Below are 24,804 nucleotides of genomic sequence, written 5' to 3'. Positions count from 1 at the left end.
GTAGTAGAGACTAGACCGAAGATGGTGGATAAACAAAGATGTACCGTTCAGACCTTTTACCATTGGAAAAACAATTTCACTGTTCAAGTCTGCTTAAAACCTCTTAAGGATCGGACTCTTTTTTTCAATTTCCGCCTAAAATGACATACCCAAATCTAACTGCCTGTAGCTCAGGACCTGAAGCAAGGATATGCATATTCTTGATACCATTTGAAAGGAAACCCTTTGAAGTTTGTGGAAATGTGAAATTAATGTAGGAGAATATTTCGTCTTTGAAATGCAAGAGAAAGGCCACAATGTATTACTCCAGTTTAGGCGCAATTTAGATTTTGTGTATGTGCAACATTTTAGACTGATCAAATGAACCATTGCATTTCTGTTCAAAATGTTGTATCAAGTCTGCCCAAACTGCCTAATTGGTTTATTGATACATTTTCTCGTTCATAACTGTGCGCTCCCCAAAAACAATAGCATTGTATTATGCATTAGCAGCTTGGTCTAGTCTGCTTAGTTCATTATCTGCATTCATTCACCCATTTTTGTGTAATCAGTACTATGTTCCAGCAGAGGGCAGCAGTTCAGCAGTCTTTGGTTAAACTAGTCCATAATTTGTCAGTCACTGTCTGCCACAGAGAGGCATGTTTACATAAACAGCCGTAGGAAGTCAGTTAAAGACAGTCTTATTTAGATTTGATTGGAAAGAAAGCAGATAATGGGCAGGATGTTCATCCAGCGAGAGAGACTACCCCTGACCTAGTCTATAGAGACTACCCCTGACCTAGTCAAAAGAGACTACCCCTGTCCTAGTCTATAGAGACTACCCCTGACAGAGTCGATAGAGACTACCCTTGCCCTAGCCTATAGAGACTCCCTCTTACCTAGTCTACAGACTAACCCTGACCTAGTCCACAGACTAACCCTGACCAAGTCTATAGAGACTACCCCTGACCTAGTCTATAGAGACTACCCATGACCTAGTCTACAGACTACCCCTGACCTAGTCTACAGACTAACCCTGACAAAGTCTATAGACTACCCCTGACCTAGTCTACAGACTAACCCTTCTAACCCTGACCTAGTCTAAAGACATTAACCCTGACCTAGTCTACAGAGACTAACCCTGATCTAGTCTACAGAGACTAACTCTGAGCTAGTCTACAGAGACTAACCTTGACCTCCTAACAAACAGCAGCACATATTCACACTCCCTCTTGTGACATCACAGGGGAATAAGGTAATAGTAAAAGACAATAATAATAATAATAATAAAATAATAATAATAATAATAATAATAATAAAAGACATCACTAAAGATGGTGGATAAATTGTCAGGATTTGGCCAGGGTTGTTCCGGTTTTTGGTCACTAGATGCCCCCATTGTGCCTTTTGACCTTTTGTTTTCCCTTGATCCCCATTATTATTTGCACCTGTGCCTCGTTTCCCCTGATTGTATTTAAACCCTTTGTTTTACTCAGTTCTTTGCTCTGTGTTTGTATGTTAGCACCCAGCCCTAGTACTCTGTGAGCTCTTGTTGATCCCGGTGGACTCTCTGTTTGTTTGTTTGTTTGTTTTTGAGTATCTTTTGAGGCTTTTTGTGCTGTGCCTTCCACCTTGTGGATTTGCCTTTTTGTCTTGGAGGATTGCCTTTGTTCTTGTGGAGTTCCTTTTGAGGTTGTGAAGTTACATGTTTTCCTGAAGATCTTCACTTTTTACTTCATTAAATACACCGTCTCAAGTACTGCTGTGTCTGCCTCATCTTCTGGGTTCTGCTGACTATTCGTGGCTCAGTTGGTTTAGTGACTGTTTCTCACTCCGGAGACCGGGGTTCGTAACCGGGTCCTGACATAAATCAAGATAGTTCACTCAGGCCTTTTACCACTGGGGGAAAAATGTCATTTCCTTTCTGCTTAACGAGGTGGCTCTCCCTTAGACATCAATGTCTGAGTCTGGTCTGCTTAGTTCATTGACTTCAACTGATCCACTGTAAATGAGATATGACTATTCCAGAGTAAATAAAATAGTTCACAATGCTGTGAATGCTGTAATGAAATTTAGGCAGGTCATTCATTATAGGCTAGTGTGGTAATTGGCTAAAGCACATAATGATGCAACTCTGCCTATCCAATTGTACTGTTTTGTGAAAGAACCCAAACTTGTCACACCTTCCACAAGCTTCCAATAATAGATGGGCTAAATAAAATATAGAATATTCGTTACTGTCAAATATTTCTGTGGCTTGAAGGCACAGCAAATTCTGCCCCATGTGGTCGTAGGCCTATTGAAGAACATGGTCGTATATTCATTAGTGCACCTGGTAAAAAATGTTTTGCAACGAAAACGAAAACAAGGATTTCTTATTGGACAAATTCAGGTAGATCCCTCCCCTTTTCGTCCCGTTTGCTTCAGTTTGTTTCCAAGTGAATACGCAGCTCTCCCAGCATGGCTGTCATTATTATTATGTCACAGACACACCCATTGATACGTTATTAGTCAGTGGTGTAAAGTACTTTAGTAAAAATACTTAAAAGTACTACTTAAGTCGCTTTTTTGGGTATCTGTACTTCACTTAACTATTTAAATTTTAGACAAATTTTACTATTACTTCACTACATTCCTGAAGAAAATATTGTACTTTTTACTCCATAAATATTTTCTGACAACGCAAAGTACTCATTTTGAATGCTTAGCAAAACATGACAATTGTGAAATTCACGCACTTTTCAGGAGAACACGTGGTCATCGCTTCTGCCTTAGGTTCTGGCGGGCTCACTAAACATAAATGCAGCTTTTGTAAATCATGTCTAAGTTTTGGATTGTGCCTCTGGCTATCCGTACATTTTAAAAACAAGAAAATGGTGCCGTTTGCTTTGCTTAATTAATGTAAGGAATTTAAAATTATTTATACTTTTACTTCTATTTTTGATACTTAAGTATATTTTAGCAATTTCGTGTACTTTTGATACTTAAGTATATTTACAACCAAATACTTTTAGACTTTTACTCAAGTAGTATTTTACTGGGTGACTTTAACATTTACTTGAGTAACTTTCTATTAAGGTATCTGTCCTTTTATTCAAGTATGACAATTGGGTACATTTTCCACCACTGGTATTAGTAGGCCGGGTAAAGTCTAAAAGTACACCCTGTTAACAAAAATCAACAGCAATTATTGAAGACAAATTAACAGTTGCCAGTTGAATAGAAAAAAAAACGTAAGCCTAAGAGTGTATCATTGTGCTAGCATAGATAACCATAAACTATACTCAATCGATTGCACCATTTTCCCTATGACTAGGTGAATTCTGTCATCATTTGTCACTTTTTCCCTAACATGTCACTGTCATACGTTGGTCCACTCAATCGTGCTCGAGTGTTAGCACTGTGCTGACTGTGGTGTGTCAATTACTGTATGGTGTGTGCCCATGGGTGTTTCTCAATGGAAAATATGAGTCCCACCCACCTTCCTTATATACATACAGGGGTTGTAGCTTGAAAAAGAGCGCAGCGCAGCCAGGACAAGGCGTCTCACGAACCAAAAGTAAGTGGCAAACGAAATGCACTTTTCGGTTAAATGTGACCTAGCCTTGTAGATCAAACATTTCCAATAGCGATCGTGCGCGACTAAGTTTCTTGTAGATGTGTTATTGACACGTCGCTTTCCTCAGAAATATTTAATTTACTAGCGAGCCTTCTTCCTCGAAGGATATGATACGCAATAACAAAATGTCTCACAGAGAACATGATAAACGTAGGCCAAGCTTCTAGGCCTATCGTTATAGACCTATTTGAAACTATGTTTGCGTAATTTGCCTGACAACGCGAAAGGCGGTCTTCCAGAGCTTCGGTAAATTGGCTTGTCTTCTTCTGATTAGTAGGCCTAGTGCAGAAAACCTTTACAACGCAAAATTACAACGAGGAAATACAGAATTTAACGTTTAGCTGGCGCCTGAAAGTCGAACAAAAAGGTACTGATATATTTACATTTTTTACCTTGGTTCGATGTTGACTGATGCACAATATTTTGCTTCTGTCTATTTTGACAGTTACTGTGCTGTCATTTGGTGTAGAGGCAGTCAGTGTAAGGCTATTCCGATAACGTTAGTATAAGCGGCGGCCTATGGCTATTCTCTCATTAATTCAATGTCGAAAATGACATTTAGAATAAGGATGTTTAACTGCCTACAATTATTTATTTCTTCAAATATTGTGTAATAGGCCAATCATGTGGATGGAAGTAAGACTTATTTTTCTTTGGGGTCTACTACATACAGCAAAATAGTTGTTTGAACTTTTGGATAGGCCTGCCTTTACACATTTGAGTCACTCGGTAGTTATTTTCAAACTATCTATTTTTGTATGAGTTCAAGGCCTCAACAGCCAACACCCATCATGTGTATTGTATTGAACACTCCCATCCGCCCAGCAAACATGGTTGGTGTACACAAGGAACCCGAATGGCTACTTATATTTATACAGTCCTTTATAAATGTGTACCGTTCCTCACATTTATCAATAGAACAGGGTCGTTGTAATCGATCAAAGCGATTGTGTCAGTTGGTAGCCTAGTTCTTAAATTAGCCTCTATTTGCCACTGATTTGAGGTTTGGTTATTATACAGTAATAGCCTTTATCGGCTTTAGTGAGTAGGCCGAGCAGGGGTCCTAATCAAATGCTATTTTTGTGTAGATGAGATTTCGTCAGTCACAATTTCACTCCAGTATTACACATGCTTAACGTTAGTTAAAATCTGTAAGCCTCAGGACAAAGATAGAAGGGGAAATACATTGTGTTGAAATTAATATTTTGTACATGGGTTAGATGAGAATCATTCATACGTCTTACTCGTTTCGACAGCGTGGTTGATTCCTGTTTGGACTTTGGCTTTTCCGTAAAAACAGTACGATTTATTATTTCGACATTTTGTGACGTTCGAGCACACATTTTTTTTAGGCTTGTCTACTGCCGCGTTCCCGAGGTAGTCGGAACTAGGAAACTCGAACATTTCCGACTTGTTAACTGGTTGAAGTTAATCACGGGTCGTGTTCAACCAGTTAGCTATAGTTATACAAATCTTTGCCATTGACCCTTCGTCCGTGATTAGGCAACAGTGGGGATTTTTCAAGTGTTTGTCATTCAACGACAGACGACTAGTTTTCATGCAGTTTTCCACTTGAGAAGATATCTAAGATATTGCATAACTAAGACCTCTTCACATCTACTGGCTACAGCGTCTCAAGAGGGACAAACAGTAGTATTGCAGCTTTTTTCTCGTTTTTCAAGCTAAGGTATTTTAAGGTAATATGCGAAAGTCTACTCGAGTTCTGCAAGGAGTAAACCGAATCTATGGATGGATGCCTTTAGGCTGTAGTCTTATACGCATGCACAGTACATTAAATAGGGGGTGACGGTGTAATACCATTGTAGTAAGTCTTTACATCATAAATATTATACTGTATCATCTAAAAGTTAACTTTTTGCTGAGGTGTAGTCGGTGATAAAACATGGTCTGAAACATAATTCATATTTCTCACATGTTCCCTATTCAATCTGAGAGAGAAGCATATCTGTTCTACACTATACATATCTATCTGAACATGTTCTAGCCTAACCTTACATCCTTCTGAACAGGCCACTGATGTAGAACTGTGTTCCTATTCAAATACAGCAGCAGTCTGTCATTCTTTCCCCTGTCCTTAAAATGCAAATTATGAGAAGGGATTATGTACATGGAGCCATGCATGGAACAAGTTGGCATATGAAATGGGAGTATGGGTTTTTCACACAAGGCAGCATAATCATTGTCAAATAACAAGCAGTTGTACTGCCAACACCAAAAGTAACAAAAGCAAAGGTTGGGTCATTTGAAATGTAGTATTTCAGTGTACAGTAAGGCTTTAAATAGGTATTCTCCCATTTTAATACATTATTTCTCAATTACTATTCGAGATACACACTGTATGTATTTCTTCTTCCAGATGGCATTTCTTTGTTCTAGATTTCAGGAAAATACTCAATTTCATGAACATAGTAGTTCCATTTCACACAGTATTACCCAACCCATAAATTGTCCATGTTAACAATTAAGCCATCAGCTTAGGGAACCCAGATTCCCTAAACCTTGGGTCATCCTGAGGAATTCAGCCTTATTTCTCCTCCACAGCTTAACTTCATTGAGGGTGGAGGGGCCCACTGTGTATATGGGCGTGTTTCTAGCTCTGTAGTTGCTATGGACACCACAACACCAACCTGTGTGTTCACGCCACAATTTGAGTCATAAAACTTTGTTTTACAACAAACAGATGAGTGGCACTGACTGTGTGTCCAACTGGCATATTGTGTGTCTGTAAGGCAGGAGGTGTACCTGTCATGACCTGACCAGGAACAGAAAAACTCCTGGCTTTATAAAATGCATTTACACATTAAACAGGCCTTATATTTTGATAGTTTTCCTTATTTCAGACCATAAACCATGAGCTATCCAGGATACCCTCCTCAAGCCGGTGGCTACCCACCCCAAGCTGGAGGCTACCCACCCCAAGCCGGAGGCTACCCACCCCAAGCCGGAGGCTACCCACCCCAAGCCGGAGGCTACCCACCCCAAGCTGGAGGCTACCCACCCCAGGCTGGAGGATACCCACCTCAGGCAGGTGGCTATCCCCCTCAAGCAGGGGGTTACCCCTCTCAGGCTGGAGGTTACCCCCCTCAGGCTGGTGGCTATCCTCCACAGCCTGGAGCTGGAGGGTACCCAGCCATGCCCCCAGCAGGTAAGGCCTCAGCTCAACAGATCATGATTGTCCTAAAATATGCAGACACGTCCAGTATTTCTTACAGGTACAAGGTATATGAAATGTAATGTAATCTAAGGGAGACACAGACAGACAGAAACATAAAGACATGGTCAAGAAAAGAGAATAGGGTACTGCTGGACAGACTCAGAGACTGAGTCCTTCTGTCATCCTGTTTCTCAGGGCCAGAGATCATCATGAGGTTTAGATGTAATGTTGTGATGCATGCGTTGTGTTTTCTAAACAACCTCTGCTGTGCTGAGAGACAACACTCACAGACCAACTAGTGTCTGACACAGTCCTCCCATTCTGTGTGCCCTGAGAATCATTCCATATCTGCTGACTAGAAGCCGAGGTTAGTCACATACATTGGCAAGTGTGAACAGTTCATTGCTAGTCCTGGTGTCTCATTCCAAAGTCAATGTATTTACCTCTCTGGCCTAGCACAATCACCAGACATTTATTGAAACCTTCCTATGAAATCTTAGCACTTCCTATGTTGTTTCTATGTTGTTTTTGGTAACATAATTGATCGATTGATTGTTTAAAAGCATATACAGCCACAACATCATAGCAAACATCACATACTGCATACGTACTATTATAATAATAATCCTATATCAGTTTGTCAGTGATATGCCATAAACTGTTTAGTGACATATTCACCCATCTATGTCACCTGTTGCAGGTAGTTGGGGAGGTGGTGCTGGTTTCCCCACCATAGGTGTTGATAATCTGTCCAACCCTGGATTCAACGCAGGCAATCTTCCAGGCATGGTAAGTTTGGCATGAAAATACATCCATCAAATCACACAGAGAATATTCTCAACATGCCTGTACTTCATCCCCCTTCAGATCATTGCGTTAAATATTTCAGTTAGCATGAATTGCATGGCCAATATTGGAAATCACAACCCAATTATTGACTGGTAAGACTTTTATAAAAAATAATCTGTTGCAGCTTTCTTGTTAACTTTTCTTCAAAATCTCTCTTGCATGACGAAAATAATATGGCTCGTAATTAGCTAAGATACTGCTTCAAAAATGTTATAATTTTCTGCAACCTCCTCTTTCACTGTTGTAATCCTTCATAATTACATGTTTTGTATAATTTCTTTATGTTGCATTGTCTTTGATTTCCTTTGTAATCAAAACACAACAGCAGATGCTGTATTACCAATAATACATGATTGATCATCTGCAAAACAGCTTTTCGTGCATAATAGTTTAAACCAATCAGCGTACTGTCTGTGCAAATTTTTATTGGATGACCATTTCTCTTCCAATCACAGGCCAACCAGATCTCATCATCCATGGGGGGCTTTAACCCCAACCCTGCCATGTTCACCCCTGGTGGGTACCCCCAACATTCCCCCCAGGCCCCTAACCAACAGCCCCATGGCCTGTACCCACAGCCAGGTGGGCAGATGCCCCAGACTCAAGGCCCAGGCATGGGCTACCCAGGCCAGCCCATGCCTGGCTACCCACAGGCACCCTCACCCAACCCCTCCATGCCTGGTTACGGAGGAGGACCAGCGCCTAACCAGCCCATGCCAGGGTACCCTCGTGCCCCGTCGCCCAACCCGTCCATGCCAGGATACGGAGGTGGAGCCATGCCCGTCGCTCCTGCCATCAACGTAAGAGACACTGGGAAGATTTTATCCAATTGTGACAATAGTACTTCAAAAGACTATTTAGGACAGGTATACATCCTGTTAAGTGTCCATACTTCACCCATGGGTTTCAATTTGGATATCTGAGTGCTCTGCAATAATATTGGTATGTTTCTATAGTTTTCTGTTTCTTCTTGAGATATCAATGATTAGAGATTTGACAGGAGTTTTACTGGCAGCTAACACCGAAAGGGTAAAGCAATCTGGAAAATGCCCTCTTCTTCTCTGTTCCTCCAGAGAGGATTCAGGGGAAGCATCAAGGATTATCCAGGAGCAGACCCCCTGAGAGATGTGGAGGTTCTGAGGAAAGCCATGAAGGGCTTTGGTGAGTTGGTTACATAGGCCCAATCAAGAAACAGCTCCTTATACACTATAGGGGTCTAGTGAGTGAGTTAGACCCTCTTCAGAAACAACCCCTGTACCCTTCTATAGGGGTCTAGCGAGTGAGAGACTGTGTCCGAATACCCATACTAGTGTACAACATGCTTAAAGTGCACAATATGTACTCCTAACTGGCTCGAGGTGGGGCAGGGCTGAGTGCGGGTGCATTTTCCAAATGCAACGGACATGTCTCGTATTAACCAGCCTGATAATCTCATTTCCAATTCAATTAATTTCTCTAAACCCTGAATATAATAGGAATGTAGTTTTAGGCCTACTCAGGCTGGTTATAGTCAGACTATTCACACTATACTGTAGACCATATAGCCAATCTATGCTATCTAAAAAAGACTAAAGACAGAAACAGATCATTTGGTTTCATGTCAACATATTCATTAGTTAATAGGCAGAATCTACCACATACCCAAAACTGGAAATGCAAAACTGGAGAAACAGGAAAAAGTGATTAGTGAAACCAAAGTGCTGTAACATATATAAATTACATCAAATAGCCAAGTTCACACCAAAACTTTTCAAATGTTGTAATCAATAGGCTATTGCAAAGAAAACGTGGACAGTCGGGTATATCGCAAATTCTGAACCGCTGGACAGCAGCATAAAACCACTGATCATAGGGAAGGAGATCAGAATGACTGCTAAGGCTTGATCAATAAATTAAATCATTGAAGGTTCAATATGCAGAAATCCCTCCGCCATTTCCTGGTTGCTAAAATTTAAATACAGTGCCTTGCGAAAGTATTCGGCCCCCTTGAACTTTGCGACCTTTTGCCACATTTCAGGCTTCAAACATAAAGATATAAAACTGTATTTTTTTGTGAAGAATCAACAACAAGTGGGACACAATCATGAAGTGGAATGACATTTATTGGATATTTCAAACTTTTTAACAAATCAAAAACGGAAAATTTGGGCGTGCAAAATTATTCAGCCCCCTTAAGTTAATACTTTGTAGCGCCACATTTTGCTGTGATTACAGCTGTAAGTCGCTTGGGGTATGTCTCTATCAGTTTTGCACATCGAGAGACTGAATTTTTTTCCCATTCCTCCTTGCAAAACAGCTCAAGCTCAGTGAGGTTGGATGGAGAGCATTTGTGAACAGCAGTTTTCAGTTCTTTCCACAGATTCTCGATTGGATTCAGGTCTGGACTTTGACTTGGCCATTCTAACACCTGGATATGTTTATTTTTGAACCATTCCATTGTAGATTTTGCTTTATATTTTGGATCATTGTCTTGTTGGAAGACAAATCTCCGTCCCAGTCTCAGGTCTTTTGCAGACTCCATCAGGTTTTCTTCCTGTATTTGGATCCATCCATCTTCCCATCAATTTTAACCATCTTCCCTGTCCCTGCTGAAGAAAAGCAGGCCCAAACCATGATGCTGCCACCACCATGTTTGACAGTGGGGATGGTATGTTCAGGGTGATGAGCTGTGTTGCTTTTACGCCAAACATAACATTTTGCATTGTTGCCAAAAAGTTCAATTTTGGTTTCATCTGACCAGAGCACCTTCTTCCACATGTTTGGTGTGTCTCCCAGGTGGCTTGTGGCAAACTTTAAACGACACTTTTTATGGCTCTCTTCTTGCCGCTCTTCCATAAAGGCCAGATTTGTGCAATATACGACTGATTGTTGTCCTATGGACAGAGTCTCCCACCTCAGCTGTAGATCTCTGCAGTTCATCCAGAGTGATCAGTCTTCTCCTTGTATGAGCTGAAAGTTTAGAGGGACGGCCAGGTCTTGGTAGATTTGCAGTGGTCTGATACTCCTTCCATTTCAATATTATCGCTTGCACAGTGCTCCTTGGGATGTTTAATGCTTGGGAAATCTTTTTGTATCCAAATCCGGCTTTAAACTTCTTCACAACAGTATCTCGGACCTGCCTGGTGTGTTCCTTGTTCTTCATGATGCTCTCTGCGCTTTTAACGGACCTCTGAAACTATCACAGTGCAGGTGCATTTTTACGGAGACTTGATTACACACAGATGGATTGTATTTATCATCATTAGTCATTTAGGTCGACATTGGATCATTCAGAGATCCTCACTGAACTTCTGGAGAGAGTTTGCTGCACTGAACGTAAAGGGGCTGAATAATTTTGCACGCCCAATTTTTCAGTTTTTTATTTGTTAAAAAAGTTTGAAATATCCAATAAATGTCGTTCCACTTCATGATTGTGTCCCACTTATTGTTGATTCTTCACAAAAAACATACAGTTTTATATCTTTATGTTTGATGCCTGAAATGTGGCAAAAGGTCGCAAAGTTCAAGGGGGCCGGATACTTTCGCAAGGCACTGTAATTTCACCTAATTTCAGTTTGTTACAAAACAAGCACTCCGTGTAGAGAATCATTGTACCATCTAAACCTAATATTGTATTTTCAACTGTTTGAAGCTGGTGTACAAAACCCGAAAGGAGAAGACGCAAAAACTAAACTTAAGAACCCTCCTTAGACATTCTTTCAATGCGAAAGACAGATCTATAACTTGGTTGGGTCGCCCAAAAAGTTACATGTTGCAGCTTTAAATAGGTAGCCTAGCCTACAAAACTAAAACAATTAATATGCTCAAATCAAAAGGCGTGATTAACATGACATCAATAACGCAGCCACATCCTGAATCCCTGTGCCGACACATTCAGAAATCAAAAGATGGCTTTTGTATTTAGTTTAAAAGCTCTGACAAAAACCAAGACAAAAAATTAAAAAAACACTTCCCAATTAGAAAACAGAAATACTTCTGTTTTCAAAGATGTAGCCTACCATGCAATACTTGCGATCATTTTAAGAAGAACAAAAACTACATAGCCTACAGTTGAACAAAACCTCAGAAGCTTCTGTCACAGCATTCATTGGAAGAAGAGGAATCGCCAGACCAAAATGCAGCGGGTACGTGTTCATCTTTAATATACTGAACACTAAGATAGAAAATAGGACTCGCCAAAACAGTTCTGCAAGGTGCAACCAACACTAAACAGAAAATAACCACCCACGACTAACAGTGGGAAAACAGGCTACCTAAGTATGGTTCTCAATCAGAGACAACGATAGACAGCTGTCCCTGATTGAGAACCATACCCGGCCAAAACATAGAAATACAAAACCTAGACATACAAACATAGAATGCCCACCCACATCACACCCTGACCAAACAAAAAATAGAAACATACAAAGCAATCTACGGTCAGGGCGTGACAGCTTCGCTATTCGGCATCTTCCCAATTAACATTTTAATGCAATGGTCTAAATCAGCGTCACTCAGTGTTTCTTGGTAGTCTTAAACAAATCTACTTTGAAACAAAAGTTTACACCTCACACACGTGGTTATGGGCCCGGAAGACACATTTCAAGATGAATGCATTCAATTGTACAACTGACTAGGTACCCCTTTCCATGTCACACATAGAGTTGAGATGTATTACATTTGGAGTTTGCATTCCAATATTACACTATAAACTGTACATCACAGAAGGGCGATTTGGTCATTCCACTGCAGGAACGGGTTTTAAGTAGCCTAGTTTAGTTTTTTGGCCACTTGTAGAGAACTAGGGCCTATCACACGCAGCCCACCTCTTCCAATGCATTGTGGAATAGTGTGCATTGCATTTTACTTGATGAAGCTCAGAAATTAGTATACCATCCTGGCATTTAGGGATCCTGAGTGGCGCAGCGGTCTAAGGCACTGCATCGTAATGCAAGAGCCGTCACTGCAAACCCGGCTTAGATCCCGGGCTGTATCACAACCGGCCGTGATCGGGAGTCCCATAGGGCGGCGCACAATTGTCCCAGCATTGTTTGGGTTAGGGGAGGGTTTGGCCGGGGGCTTTACTTGGTCATCAGGGTATGCCGTCATTGTAAATAAGAATTTGTTCTTAACTGACTTGCCTAGTTAAATAAAGGTAAAGTAAAATAAATACATTTAAACCATACTCGATTTTCAAAAATGAACTTACTATAAAACATTCTATTTTCTCATAGTGAAAATGAGCAATGCAGGATTGCGTTGTTTTGCATTATTGGTTGATTTCGAGAGCACATCCCCATATCTGATTATCAACTGTTGTCAAAGCAGAAATTACTATGACATCTGGGCATTTAAAGTATACTCAAAGTTTTTGAAATACATACTATAAAACATTTTTTTTTGCATGCTCAAACAGCCTACTATTTAGGATGCAAGTACACAGCCAGTTAAACCCCATTCAGAAACAACCCCTAGCCCCTTATATAGGGATCTAGTGAGTGAGTTAGATCCAGTCTAATATTGGAACCAGAAACAAAAATTGCATACGTAATGGCCAGCTGTTAGAATAGGCCCTGTCCTGAAACAACCCCTTGCCAGTCCCTTATACAATACACACTAGATTTGAACAGTTTGCATAGGTATAATCAACACTAGCAGTTAAGTTGTCTTCTATTAATGATCATCGATCTTTGAATGAGTTAATTATGTATAAGGACCTGGTAATGTTGTGTGCTCAGATACACTACTTAAAAATGATGTTATAAATCCAAGGGAAATGGATGGGCTGTTTGAATATGTGTTCTGGCTATGGACTTGTCCTACAGGTACTGATGAACAGGCCATCATAGACCTGCTAGGAAGTCGCTCCAACAGACAGCGTGTCCCCATGCTCATGGCCTTCAAAACCTCCTACGGAAAGGTAGCTAATACAGTCATACTGACATTATACTATATTATACTATGTAAGTACAATATACATGTTCTTATAGCTTATTTCTTATTATAGAAAGACAATACAGTGATCATGACCATCATTTTTTTTCTTGTGCATTCTTTTTTGGAAGGTATATGAAAGGAATAGGCATGACTCTCACTCCCATTTAAAAACGTGATACCTTATTTATCTAATTAAGTTTTTAGGGAACAATAAAATAATTGTTGCAGTGTCATAGAATGGTCTGAATATGTTGCCTTGAAGTGAGAGTCAGAGTATATTCTCTAGTGTGTGCCAGTGATATCTAAACAGCAGCTGTTGGCTCTGCCAGTAAACGACTCGCTGAGGGATCTGATACACTCAGACTTTATTAGCTACAGCCATACCCAGAACACAGATGGCACAGCAGTTGAACACAGATGGCACAGCAGTTGAACACACATGGCACAGCAGTTGAACACAGATGGCACAGCAGTTGAACACAGATGGCACAGCAGTTGAACACAGATGGCACAGCAGTTGAACACAGATGGCACAGCAGTTGAACACAGATGGCACAGCAGTTGAACACACATGGCACAGCAGTTGAACACAGATGGCACAGCAGTTGAACACAGATGGCACAGCAGTTGAACACAGATGACATCAGTACTTGAAGTGGACTGAAATAAGTACCTCTACTCATTTGGCCTCTCTAACCCTGTTCTTGGAGAGCCACCCTCCTGGAGATTGTAACTCCAACCCTGTTCCTAGAGAGCCAGCCTCCTGGTGGTTTTCACTCCAACACTGTTCCTAGAGAGCCAGCCTCCTGGTGGTTTTCACTCCAACCCTGTTCCTAGAGAGCCAGCCTCCTGGTGGTTCACTCCAACACTGTTCCTAGAGAGCCAGCCTCCTGGTGGTTTTCACTCCAACCCTGTTCCTAGAGAGCCAGCCTCCTGGTGGTTTTCACTCCAACCCTGTTCCTAGAGAGCCAGCCTCCTGGTGGTTCACTCCAACACTGTTCCTAGAGAGCCAGCCTCCTGGTGGTTCACTCCAACCCTGTTCCTAGAGAGCCAGCCTCCTGGTGGTTCACTGCACTGTACTATATAGACTTACTACCAATATTGTAAAAGAAGTGCCAGTTCTCAAGCAGTACAGAAAATGACGGTGTCTGTATTCAAGTCAGAAAATTCAAGGGGCTTGTTTGCTGTATTGCTGAGCACCGGCCCAACTCAAAGACTGCTTGGATAGCATTGAATTATACCAAGCTTGTATCCCCTTACCTTCCCAGGATCTGGTTAAGGATCTTAAGTCCGAGCTGTCAGGGAACTTTGAGAAGCTGGTGCTAGCCATGTTGAAGACTCCATCCCAGCTTGATGCCTACGAACTGAAGGAAGCCATTAAGGTTTGTGAAAGGGTTTTTATAATCACTGACATATTCCCTCTTCTTAACATGTGTGTGTGTGTGTGTGTGTGTGTGTGTGTGTGTGTGTGTGTGTGTGCGTGCGTGCGTGCGTGCGTGCGTGCGTGCGTGTGTGTGCATGAAAACGAGTAATATTTTGTTTTGTGTTATTTTTGTGTTATTAACTAGCTAAACTAAATTGAAGAACAGAGAAAGACAAATCATACTTGGTATATAATAATATCCCTGTTATAATCACCCAGCCATTCTCTGCTGTATGTTCTGACAGGGCGCAGGGACGGACGAGGCCTGTCTGATAGAGATCCTGTCCTCTCGCTCCAATGCAGAGATCAAAGAGCTCAACCAGGTCTACAAGACAGGTGAGTTACATACAAACACTGTTCAGGGAGACAATGTTAACCAGGAAGTTGTATATTTCCTTTCACAAACACACCACGCCTCTGTTGTATTGGATTGTGGAAGTGGACTGTGTGTGTTATTTCAGAGTATAAGAAGACTCTGGAAGATGCCATCAGTGGGGACACCTCAGGACATTTCCGTAGACTCCTCATCTCTCTGGCCCAGGTACAGCCTATGGCCCATCGATATAGAATAGTGTATACATTCTAAATGCATATACATCTAGGAACAGTACATATAGATGGATGATTCATTATGTATTGTGTTTGTGCTCTCAGGGTAATCGAGATGAAAGAGAGACAGTGGACATCTCTGTAGCTAAACAAGATGCTCAGGTACCGTGTATTGCCATTTCTTATCTATTACGAACCTTGTGACGTCTAATCTACATACTGTAGTATGTCTTCAGCATACGTCGGGCCATGAGTTTTTCATGACCACGTGATTTGGGCAGGAAACCCTGGACTCTACACAACATATTAGAAATCTCTACCTACTCATTGAAAGATGTGTGTATTGTGTGCTCTCTGTCCAGGCTCTGTATGCTGCTGGGGAGAACAAGGTGGGAACTGATGAGTCCAAGTTCAACGCCATCCTGTGTTCTAGGAGCAAACCCCACCTCAGAGCAGGTAACTACAGGGGAGAGGAATAGTACTGTGACGACAGAAGTTAAATATCTATGAAATATAAATTAAATGTATATAAAGTATCAATTACATGTATATGAAATATAAATTAAATGTATATAAAATATCAATTACATGTATATGAAATATAAATTTAATGTATATGACATATCAATTTAAGGTATATGAAATGTCAGTCCTCTTGTGCTCTCCGCTCACCTTGACTCGTAGCTAGAACCTTTGCCGCTACCTTATCCGTATGTGTGTGTGTGTGTAGTGTTCCATGAGTATCAGCAGATGTGTGGCAGAGACCTAGAGAAGAGCATTGACAGAGAAATGTCTGGCGACCTGGAGAGTGGAATGGTGGCCGTGGGTAAGGAAAAACCTTTTGGTTAATAAACACACATGCACTGCCATGCCTATACAGGTCTATCTGGTGTCACACCTACACGTTTCTACACAGGCACATTAACACTACATAGCACCCATAACAACGCACACCACCCACCCACACAACTATGTCTTACTATACTTGTGAGGACATTTTTGGAGCAACAATTGATTCCCATTCAAAGTCATATTTTGGCCTCCCGAGTTGCGCAGCGGTCTAAGGCATTGCATCGCAGTGATAGAGGCGTCACTACAGACCCGGGTTCGATCCCAGGCTGCATCACAACCCGGCCATGATCGGGAGTCCCATAGAGTGCCGCACAATTGGCCCAGCGTCGTCCGGGTTAGGGGAGGGTTTGGCCGGAGGGGGCATTACTTGGCTCATCGCACTCTAGCGACTCCTTGTGGTGCGCCGGACACCTGCAGGCTGACCTCGGTCATCAGGTGAACGGTGTTTCCTCCGACACATTGGTGCGGCTGGCTTCCGGGTTAAGCGGGCGGGTGTTAAGAAGTGCGGTTTGGCGGGTCATGTTTCGGAGGACGCGTGACTCGACCTTTCGCCTCCGGAGCCCGTTGGGGAGTTCCAGCGATGAGACAAGATCGAGAAAAGGGGGGTAAAATATAAATAATAATAATAATTTCCTAACCCTTACCTTAACCCCGAAGCCTAAAATTGCCTTTTTACAAGTGAGGACTGGCAAAATGTCCTCACTTCTCAGAATTTTTGTTGGTTTACTATTCTTGTGACTTCTGGCACTCACAGGTATAGTAAAATGTGTACACACACACACGCACCTACAGTACCAGTCAAAAGTTTGAGTTTTTCATTTTTAAACAAAACTATTTTCTACATTGTAGAATAAAAGTGAAGACACCAAAACTATGAAATAACACATAAGGAAGCATGTAGTAATCAAAAAGTTTTAAACAAATCAAAATATTTTTTATATTTGAGATTCTTCAAAGTAGCCACCCTTTGTCTTGATGACAGCTTTGCACACTCTTGGCATTCTCTCAACCAGCTTCACCTGGAATGCTTTTCCAACATTCTTGAAGGAGTTCCCACATATGCTGACCACTTGTTGGCTGCTTTTCCTTCACTATGTGGTCAAACTCATCCCAAGCCATCTCAATTGGGTTGAGGCCAAATTTATTGAATGTGTTAACACCAATGAGCTTGAAAAGTATTGGGACAGTGATAAATGTTGTGTTGTTTTGGCCCTTTACTCCAGCACTTTGGATTTGAAATGATACAATGACTATGAAGTTCCTGTCCGCTTTAATTTGGGGGCATTTTCATCCATATCGGGTGAACTGTTTAGAAATTACAGCACTTTGTTTACGTAGTCCCCTAATTTTAGGGAATCAAAAGTATAGGGACAAATTCACTTATATGTGTATTAAAGTAGTGAAAAATGTACTATTTAGTCCCATATTCCTAGCACGCAAGGATTACATGGAGTTTGGGACTCTACAAACGTGTTAAATGCATTTGCTGTTTGTTTTGGTTGTGTTTCAGAGTATTTTGTGCCCAATAGAAATTAATGGTAAATAATTTATTGTGTCATTTTGTCACTTTTATTGTAAATAACAATTGAATATGTTTCTCAACACTTCTACATGAATGTGGATGCTACCATGACTACAGATAATCCTTAATGAATCGTGAATAAGTGAGTGAGAAAGTTAAGTGGCATAAATATCATACCACCCCAAAATGCTAACCTCCCCTGTTATTGTAATAGTGAGAGGTTAGCATGTCTTATGGGTATGATATTTGTGCATCTGTAACTTTCTCACTCATACAGGCAAGTGATTTTTTTTGGTCAAAGACTGTAAAATCACCAGAAATTCAGCAAAAAAATGTGTTTAATTTAGGAAATCTGTTCCCAAATCTGTTCCCAAGTCTTCCCACGAAAAAAAAGATGTGATTGGGTCAAATCAAATCAGATTTTATTAGTCGTTATTAGTTGAATACAACAGTTAAATGCTTACTTACAAGTCCCTAACCAACAATGCAGTTTAAAAAATACAAATAAGAATAAGAAATAAAATGAACAAGTAATTAAAGATCAGCAGTGAAATTACAATAGTGAGACTATATACAGGGTGTACTGGTACAGAGTCAATGTGTGGGGGAACCAGTTAGTCGAGGTAATATGTAAGTTATTAAAGTGACAATGCATAGATAATAACAGAGAGTAGCAGTGGTGTAAAAGAGGGGGTGGGGTGGGCAATGCAAATAGTCTGGGTGGCCATTTGATTAGATGTTCAGGAGTCTTATGGCTTGGGGGTAGAAGCTGTTTAGAAGCCTCTTGGACCTAGACTTGGCGCTCCGGTACCGCTTGGTGGTAGCAGTGAAAACAGTCTATGACTTGGGTGGCTGGAGTCTTTGACAATTGTTAGGGCCTTCCTCTGACAACGCCTGGTATAGAGGTCCTGGATGGCAGGAAGCTTGGCCCCAGTGATGTGCTGGGCCGTTCGCACTACCCTCTGTAGTGCTTTGCGGTCAGAGGCCGAGCAGTTGCCATACCAGGCAGTGATGGAACCAGTCAGGATGCTCTCGATGGTGCAGCTGTAGAACCTTTTGAACCTTTAGAACCTTTGTCTTGATCACGTTGAGGGCGAAGGTTGTCCTGGCACCACACGGCCAGGTCTCTGACCTCCTCCCTATAGGCTGTCTTGTCGTTGTCGGTGATCAGGCCTACCACTGTTGTGTCATCGGCAAACTTAATGATGGTGTTGGAGTCATGCCAGGCCGTGCAGGAGGGGATGAGCACACACCCCTTCGGGGCCACAGTGTTGAGGATCAGCGTGGTGGATGTGTTGTTATCTACCCTTACCACCTTGGGCGACCTGTTAGGAAGTCCAGGATCCATTTGCAGAGGGAGGTGTTTAGTCCCAGGGTCCTTAGCTTAGTGATGAGCTTTGAGGGCACTATGGTGTTGAATGCTGAGTTGTAGTCAATGAATAGCATTCTCACATAGGTGTTCCTTTTGTCCAGGTGGGAAAGGGCAGTGTGGAGTGCAATAGAGATGGCATCATCTGTGGATCTGTTAGGGCTGTATGCAAATTGGAGTGGGTCTTGGGTTTCTGGGATGATGGTGTTGATGTGAGCCATGACACCAGCCTTTCAAAGCACTTCATGGCTACTGACGTGTGTATTACGGGTTGGTCGTCATTTAGGCTGGTTACCTTAGTATTCTTGGGCACAGGGACTATGGTGGTCTGCTTAAAACATGTTGGTATTACAGACTCGGACAAGGAGAGGTTGAAAATGTCAGTGAAGACACTTGCCAGTTGGTCAGCGCATGCTCACAGTACACGTCCTGGTAATCCGTCTGTCCCTGCGACCTTGTGAATGTTGACCTGTTTAAAGGTCTTACTCACATCGGCTGTGGAGAGTGTGATCACACAGTCGCCCAGAACAGCTGGTGCTCTCGTGCATGTTTCAGAGTTATTTGCCTCAAAGTGAGCATAGAAGTAGTTTAGCTCGTCTGGTAGGCTTGTGTCACTCGGCAGCTCTCGGCTGTGTTTCCCTTTGTAGTCTGTAATGGTTTGCAAGCCCTGCCACATCAGACGAGCGTCGGAGCCGGTGTAGTACGATTCGATCTTAGTCCTGTATTGACGCTTTGCCTGTTTGATGGTTTGTCGGAGGGCATAGCGGGATTTCTTATAAGCTTCCGGGTTAGAGTCCCGCCCCTTGAAAAAGGCATCTCTAGCCTTTAGCTCAGTGCGGATGTTGTCTGTAATCCATGGCTTCTGGTTGGGGAATGTACGTACGGTCACTGTGGGGACGACGTCATCGATGCACTTATTGATGAAGCCAATGACTGATCTGGTGTACTTCTCAGTGCCATTAATATATTCAATCTGTGCTAGCAAAACTGTAGCTTAGCCTCTGCATCATCTGACCACTTTTTTAATTGACCGAGTCACTGGTCTTTCCTGCTTTAATTGTTGCTTGTTAGCAGGAATCAGGAGGATAGAATTATGGTCAGATTTGCCAAATGGAGAGCGAGGGAGAGCTGTTTGTACACATCTCTGTGTGTGGAGTAAAGGTGGTCTAGAGTTTTGCACATTTAACATTTTGGTCAATTTGGTCAAACAGATTTAAGTTTCCCTGCATTAAAGTCAATGGCCACTAGAAGCGCCGCCTCTGAATGAGTGTTTTCCTGTTTGCTTATGGCAAAATACAGCTCATTGAGTGCGGCCTTAGTGCCAGCATCAGTCTGTGGTGGTATGTTGACAGCTATGAACAATGATGAGTATCTCTAGGTAGATAGTGTGGTCTACAGCTTATCAAGAGATACTCTACCTCAGGCGAGCAAAACCTCGAGACTTCCTTAGATACCAGCTGTTGTTTACAAAAATACATAGTCCGCCGCCCCTTGTCTTACCAGACGCCGCTGTTCTATCCTGCTGATACAGCGTATAACCAACCAGCTGTCTGTTGATAATGCCGTCATTCAGCCACGACTCCGTGAAGCATAAGATATTACAGTAGTTGGTAGTTGTCACGATCGTGACCAAAGCGCAGCGTGGTGTGAATGCATCATTTTAATGGATGATGAAAACAAAGTAAACTGAACAAAACAATAAATGAACAACGACCGTGAAGCTATATACGAAATGTGCTGACACAAGCAACTAACATAGACAATCACCCACAACCCACAATGACAAAACAGGCTACCTAAATATGGTTCCCAATCAGAGACAACGACTAACACCTGCCTCTGATTGAGAACCATATCAGGCCAAACACAGAAACAGACAAACTAGACATCTAACATAGAATGCCCACTCAGATCACACCCTGACCAAACAAAACCTATAAACATACAAAGTAAATTATGGTCAGGGCGTGACAGTAGTTTAATCTTCCTTTTGGGTCGTCAATTTAATTTTCCAATGATTGCATGTTATCTAGTAGAATGGAAGGTAATGGGGGATTATTCGATTGCCTACGGATTCTCTGAGGGCAGCCCGACCTCCGTCCTCTTTTTCTCTGTCTTCTCTTCACGCAAATGACGGGGATTTGGGCCTGTTCCCAGGAAAGCAGTATGTCCTTCATGTCGGGCTCGTTGGACTCGTTAAGGCAAAAAAAAGCTTCTGCTAGTTCGTAGTGAGTAATCGCTGTTCTGATGTCCAGAAGTTATTTTCAGTCATAAGAGACGATAGCAGCAACATTATGTACAGAATAATTGTAAAAAAATAACACTATTTTTAAAAATAAAAACACTTAAAACATCAGCCATCTTCTACGGTGCCATGATACATGTCTCATTGTAATCAAGGTATGAAATTATTGTATTTGAATATGATCTATTTTTGAGCTTAGTAGTGGGAAATTTGCAGTGTACAAATTCTTATAATTCTCTTCTGCCCCCCCGACCATCGTCTCTGACAAAAATCATCCTGCAGCTGAATCTAGTTGTCTACCCCTGCCTTAAGACACTGCATCTAAGTGCAAGAGGCGTCACTGCAGTACCTGGTTGGAATCCAGGCTGCATCACATCCGGCCGTGATGGGGAATCCCATAGGGCGGCATACAATTGGTCCAGCGTCGTCCGGGTTTGGCGGTGTAGGCCGTCATTGTAAATAAGAATTTGTTCTTAACTGACTTGCCTAGTTAAATAAAGGTTAAAAAATACAAAATAAACATAAAAAAATATTAATGCATACGTTTAAATTATATTATGTAAGTTAAACATAAAAATATTTTAAAACAGTTTTATTCAAGTATATATTTTTACAGATTACTAACATTACTGCCCCCACTACAAGAATGAAATACTTAAATAAATACATGCAATTTTGTCCTTGAAACATTTAATTGAAATACTGTAGAATTCCATTCATTCCTATGGAGGACTGCTCCTACTGGGAGTGGCAATATGGCTGACCAGTGACTTCAAAGCCTCTCAATGATCAATACATAGCATCAGCAATCTAGGGTTTATATACATCATTGGTTAACACCCATAACTTACTCATTGTTATTGTTGAAAATGTTATAGAAGATGCTTTAACAATATGTGTTGCCACACTGTTGCTGCCTGAATTAGTAATTGTTGTTGTGTTTTTCCCCACTTGGCTATCATTGCTCAGGTTAATGGTACAGTAACATGCTTTTAGATTCATTTGACTGGATGACATTGTTATCTGACTGTGTATGAAGAGAATATCTCAACCTTACACCCTTGTGATGATGTGGTGTGACGTGTTGTGTGCTTCTTCCATTACGCATGTTCGTCCATACAGAAGTCAGGTTGATGTGATGTTTGAAAATGTATTTCACCGCTCAAACTACAGTCATATTTTCTCTTGTTTTCTTCAACTCTCAAGTTCAGGTTTCAGATAGTACTTTATATACAATATTTTCAGTTGATTCCCTCCCTATCATTTTAAAATGTTTGGTTCGTTTGAGAGTTTCCCTCCCCTCTAATCTGTTTGTGCTCTTGCCAGTTCCATTGCTTTCATCGTCAACCCAAACGTTAGCCATGGCAATGACTGACCTGGAGTTGGCATGCTAGCACTAACAGACTGGTAATCGGGCTGTTATCAGTCCCTCCCTCCATGTAGTTGGGGCTGGTCTAAGGTTTAGTAGGTGATCAGTACATGCTGGGCATTCTAACCCTCTGCTCTCTCCGCGTTCCAGTCAAGTGTATTAAGAACACACCCGCCTACTTTGCAGAGAGACTCTACAAGTCCATGAAGGTAAGACACACTCCCTTGCGGTCTGTCTGTCTGGGCTGATTACGACATACTGTACACAGTACAACAGAAATGTTCACGACTGATAAGTGCACATTGTTTAAGTTCATTACATTTCTACTTTCCCAGTTACAATGAAATGACATTGTTATTACTGTAATTGCTTCTGATAATTGTACTCTTCAAATAAGTTATTAGGTCCAGCCTGACCTGTGTGTTCGTGTTCTCAGGGGGCCGGGACCAAAGACAAAACCCTGATTCGGATCATGGTGACGCGTTCTGAGGTGGACATGCTGGATATCCGTCAGGAATACGTCAAGAACTACGGCAAGTCGCTCTACACAGACATCTCTGTAAGTATCTGTTCTCCTCACCACACACACACACACACACACACACACACACACACACACACACACACACACACACACACACACACACACACACACACACACACACACACACACACACACACACACACACACACACACACACACACACACACACACACACACACACACACACACACACACATACACCTCCAACAATGCTACTGTTATAGAGCAGGTTAGGTATTCTAGCATGATGTTCTCATTTGTTGATGTGTTTGTGTGGTTGTTTTTGTTGTCTATGACAGGGAGACACCTCAGGGGACTATAAGAAACTGCTGTTAAAGCTGTGTGGAGGGAGCGACTAGAGGGAACCCTCAGCTCTCTACGGGATCTCCTCCACACTATATCCATTTACTGACTGGCCTATAATATAATCATTATCATAATATGTGCCATTCTGCCACTCTGTCTGACTTGTCTTCCTCTGCACCACAATCAGCAGTTCTGCATGCCATGCCATCCATTTTTTCAATGCAACTGTTGTCACATGTTATGATATGAGAACATCATGTCCTAAAGCTGTTCCTTTTCTATATTTTTATGAGCAACAAAGTATATATTTTTCAATAAGTTTTCCTTTGGTTGGTATTATATCTTAGTCTATCTGAAAATGCCCTTAAAGGTAGAATGTGCAACATTGATTAGATTTGGAATTTAAATCAATATATATATATTTTTTAAAGATATATTTTATTTTAACCAGCCTGTGCCAATATTATGCGTATCTAATTGTACAAGTTAATTCAGTACTAATTGATTTAGCGTGTTGAATACGTTACTCTGATGAGAATAATTAGCAGCTAAAATACCAAAGTGGTCAGTTTATATTTAAGCAGTTAATGCCCGAGTGGGTGTGATATATGGCCAATATACCACGGCTAAGGGATGTTCTGAAGCAGTACCTGGCTACAGCCCATGATATTTTGGCCATATACCACAAATCCCTGAGATGCCTTATTGCTATTATAAACTTGTTACCAATGTAATTAGAGCAGTGAAAATAAATGTTTTGTCATACACGTGGTATATGGTCTGATATACCACGTCTGTCAGCCAATCTGCATTCGGGGCTTGAACCGCCCAGTTTATAATTGTGTTTATATGGTGTGTGTACACTATCACTGTTGTTTACTTTCCTTTACACTCACTCATGTGTTTTCTGCTGTTTGCTACAAGCATACGTTTCAAGTTTTTAATGGTGCACAAGTACAGTGAAATGTATTTTTCTTTGAGCGTATCTGTCAATATAACTCCAAACGTAAACCTCATTGCATCACAATTCAGTAACGATGCTCTGATGATGACTACATCTGAAAATAAATGTTGAGAAGCACGGCTG

General features: G+C 41.5%; 1 protein-coding gene across 3 annotated transcripts; it reads left to right on the top strand.

Moving 5' to 3' along the window:
• The first annotated feature begins 3,373 nt into the window (after nucleotides 1-3,373).
• Nucleotides 3,374-24,800, top strand: LOC118369858 (annexin A11-like). 3 transcript variants are annotated; one of them, XM_035754601.2, is made up of 15 exons: nucleotides 3,374-3,538; nucleotides 6,460-6,764; nucleotides 7,474-7,562; nucleotides 8,078-8,422; nucleotides 8,696-8,783; nucleotides 13,427-13,521; nucleotides 14,807-14,920; nucleotides 15,207-15,297; nucleotides 15,423-15,502; nucleotides 15,616-15,672; nucleotides 15,873-15,966; nucleotides 16,241-16,336; nucleotides 23,018-23,076; nucleotides 23,304-23,426; nucleotides 23,711-24,800. In XM_035754601.2, the coding sequence occupies exons 2-15, from the start codon at nucleotides 6,470-6,472 to the stop codon at nucleotides 23,768-23,770; spliced, it is 1,686 nt and encodes a 561-aa protein (XP_035610494.1). In that variant the 5' UTR covers nucleotides 3,374-3,538; nucleotides 6,460-6,469; the 3' UTR covers nucleotides 23,771-24,800. The 3 variants fall into 3 exon arrangements, with proteins under 3 accessions (XP_035610494.1, XP_035610495.1, XP_035610493.1); XM_035754602.2 differs by lacking the exon at nucleotides 3,374-3,538 and adding an exon at nucleotides 3,642-3,965 and having other exon boundaries at nucleotides 6,445-6,764; XM_035754600.2 differs by lacking the exon at nucleotides 3,374-3,538 and adding an exon at nucleotides 3,643-3,965.
• The last annotated feature ends 4 nt before the right edge of the window (nucleotides 24,801-24,804 follow it).

This window comes from Oncorhynchus keta, chromosome 36 (genome assembly GCF_023373465.1).
Source record: "Oncorhynchus keta strain PuntledgeMale-10-30-2019 chromosome 36, Oket_V2, whole genome shotgun sequence".
Classification (NCBI taxonomy): domain Eukaryota; kingdom Metazoa; phylum Chordata; class Actinopteri; order Salmoniformes; family Salmonidae; genus Oncorhynchus; species Oncorhynchus keta.
The sequence above is the reverse complement of the archived record's forward strand: the minus strand, read 5'-3'. Positions and strand labels throughout refer to the sequence as shown.

Bases quoted from the DNA above. Each gene is read 5' to 3' on its own strand.
- LOC118369858 (XM_035754601.2), top strand. From the start codon at position 6,470: ATGAGCTATCCAGGATACCCTCCTCAAGCCGGTGGCTACCCACCCCAA. The intron at 15,503-15,615 runs GTACAGCCTATG...TTGTGCTCTCAG, and splicing joins TCCTCATCTCTCTGGCCCAG to GGTAATCGAGATGAAAGAGA. The intron at 16,337-23,017 runs GTAAGGAAAAAC...TCCGCGTTCCAG, and splicing joins GAGTGGAATGGTGGCCGTGG to TCAAGTGTATTAAGAACACA.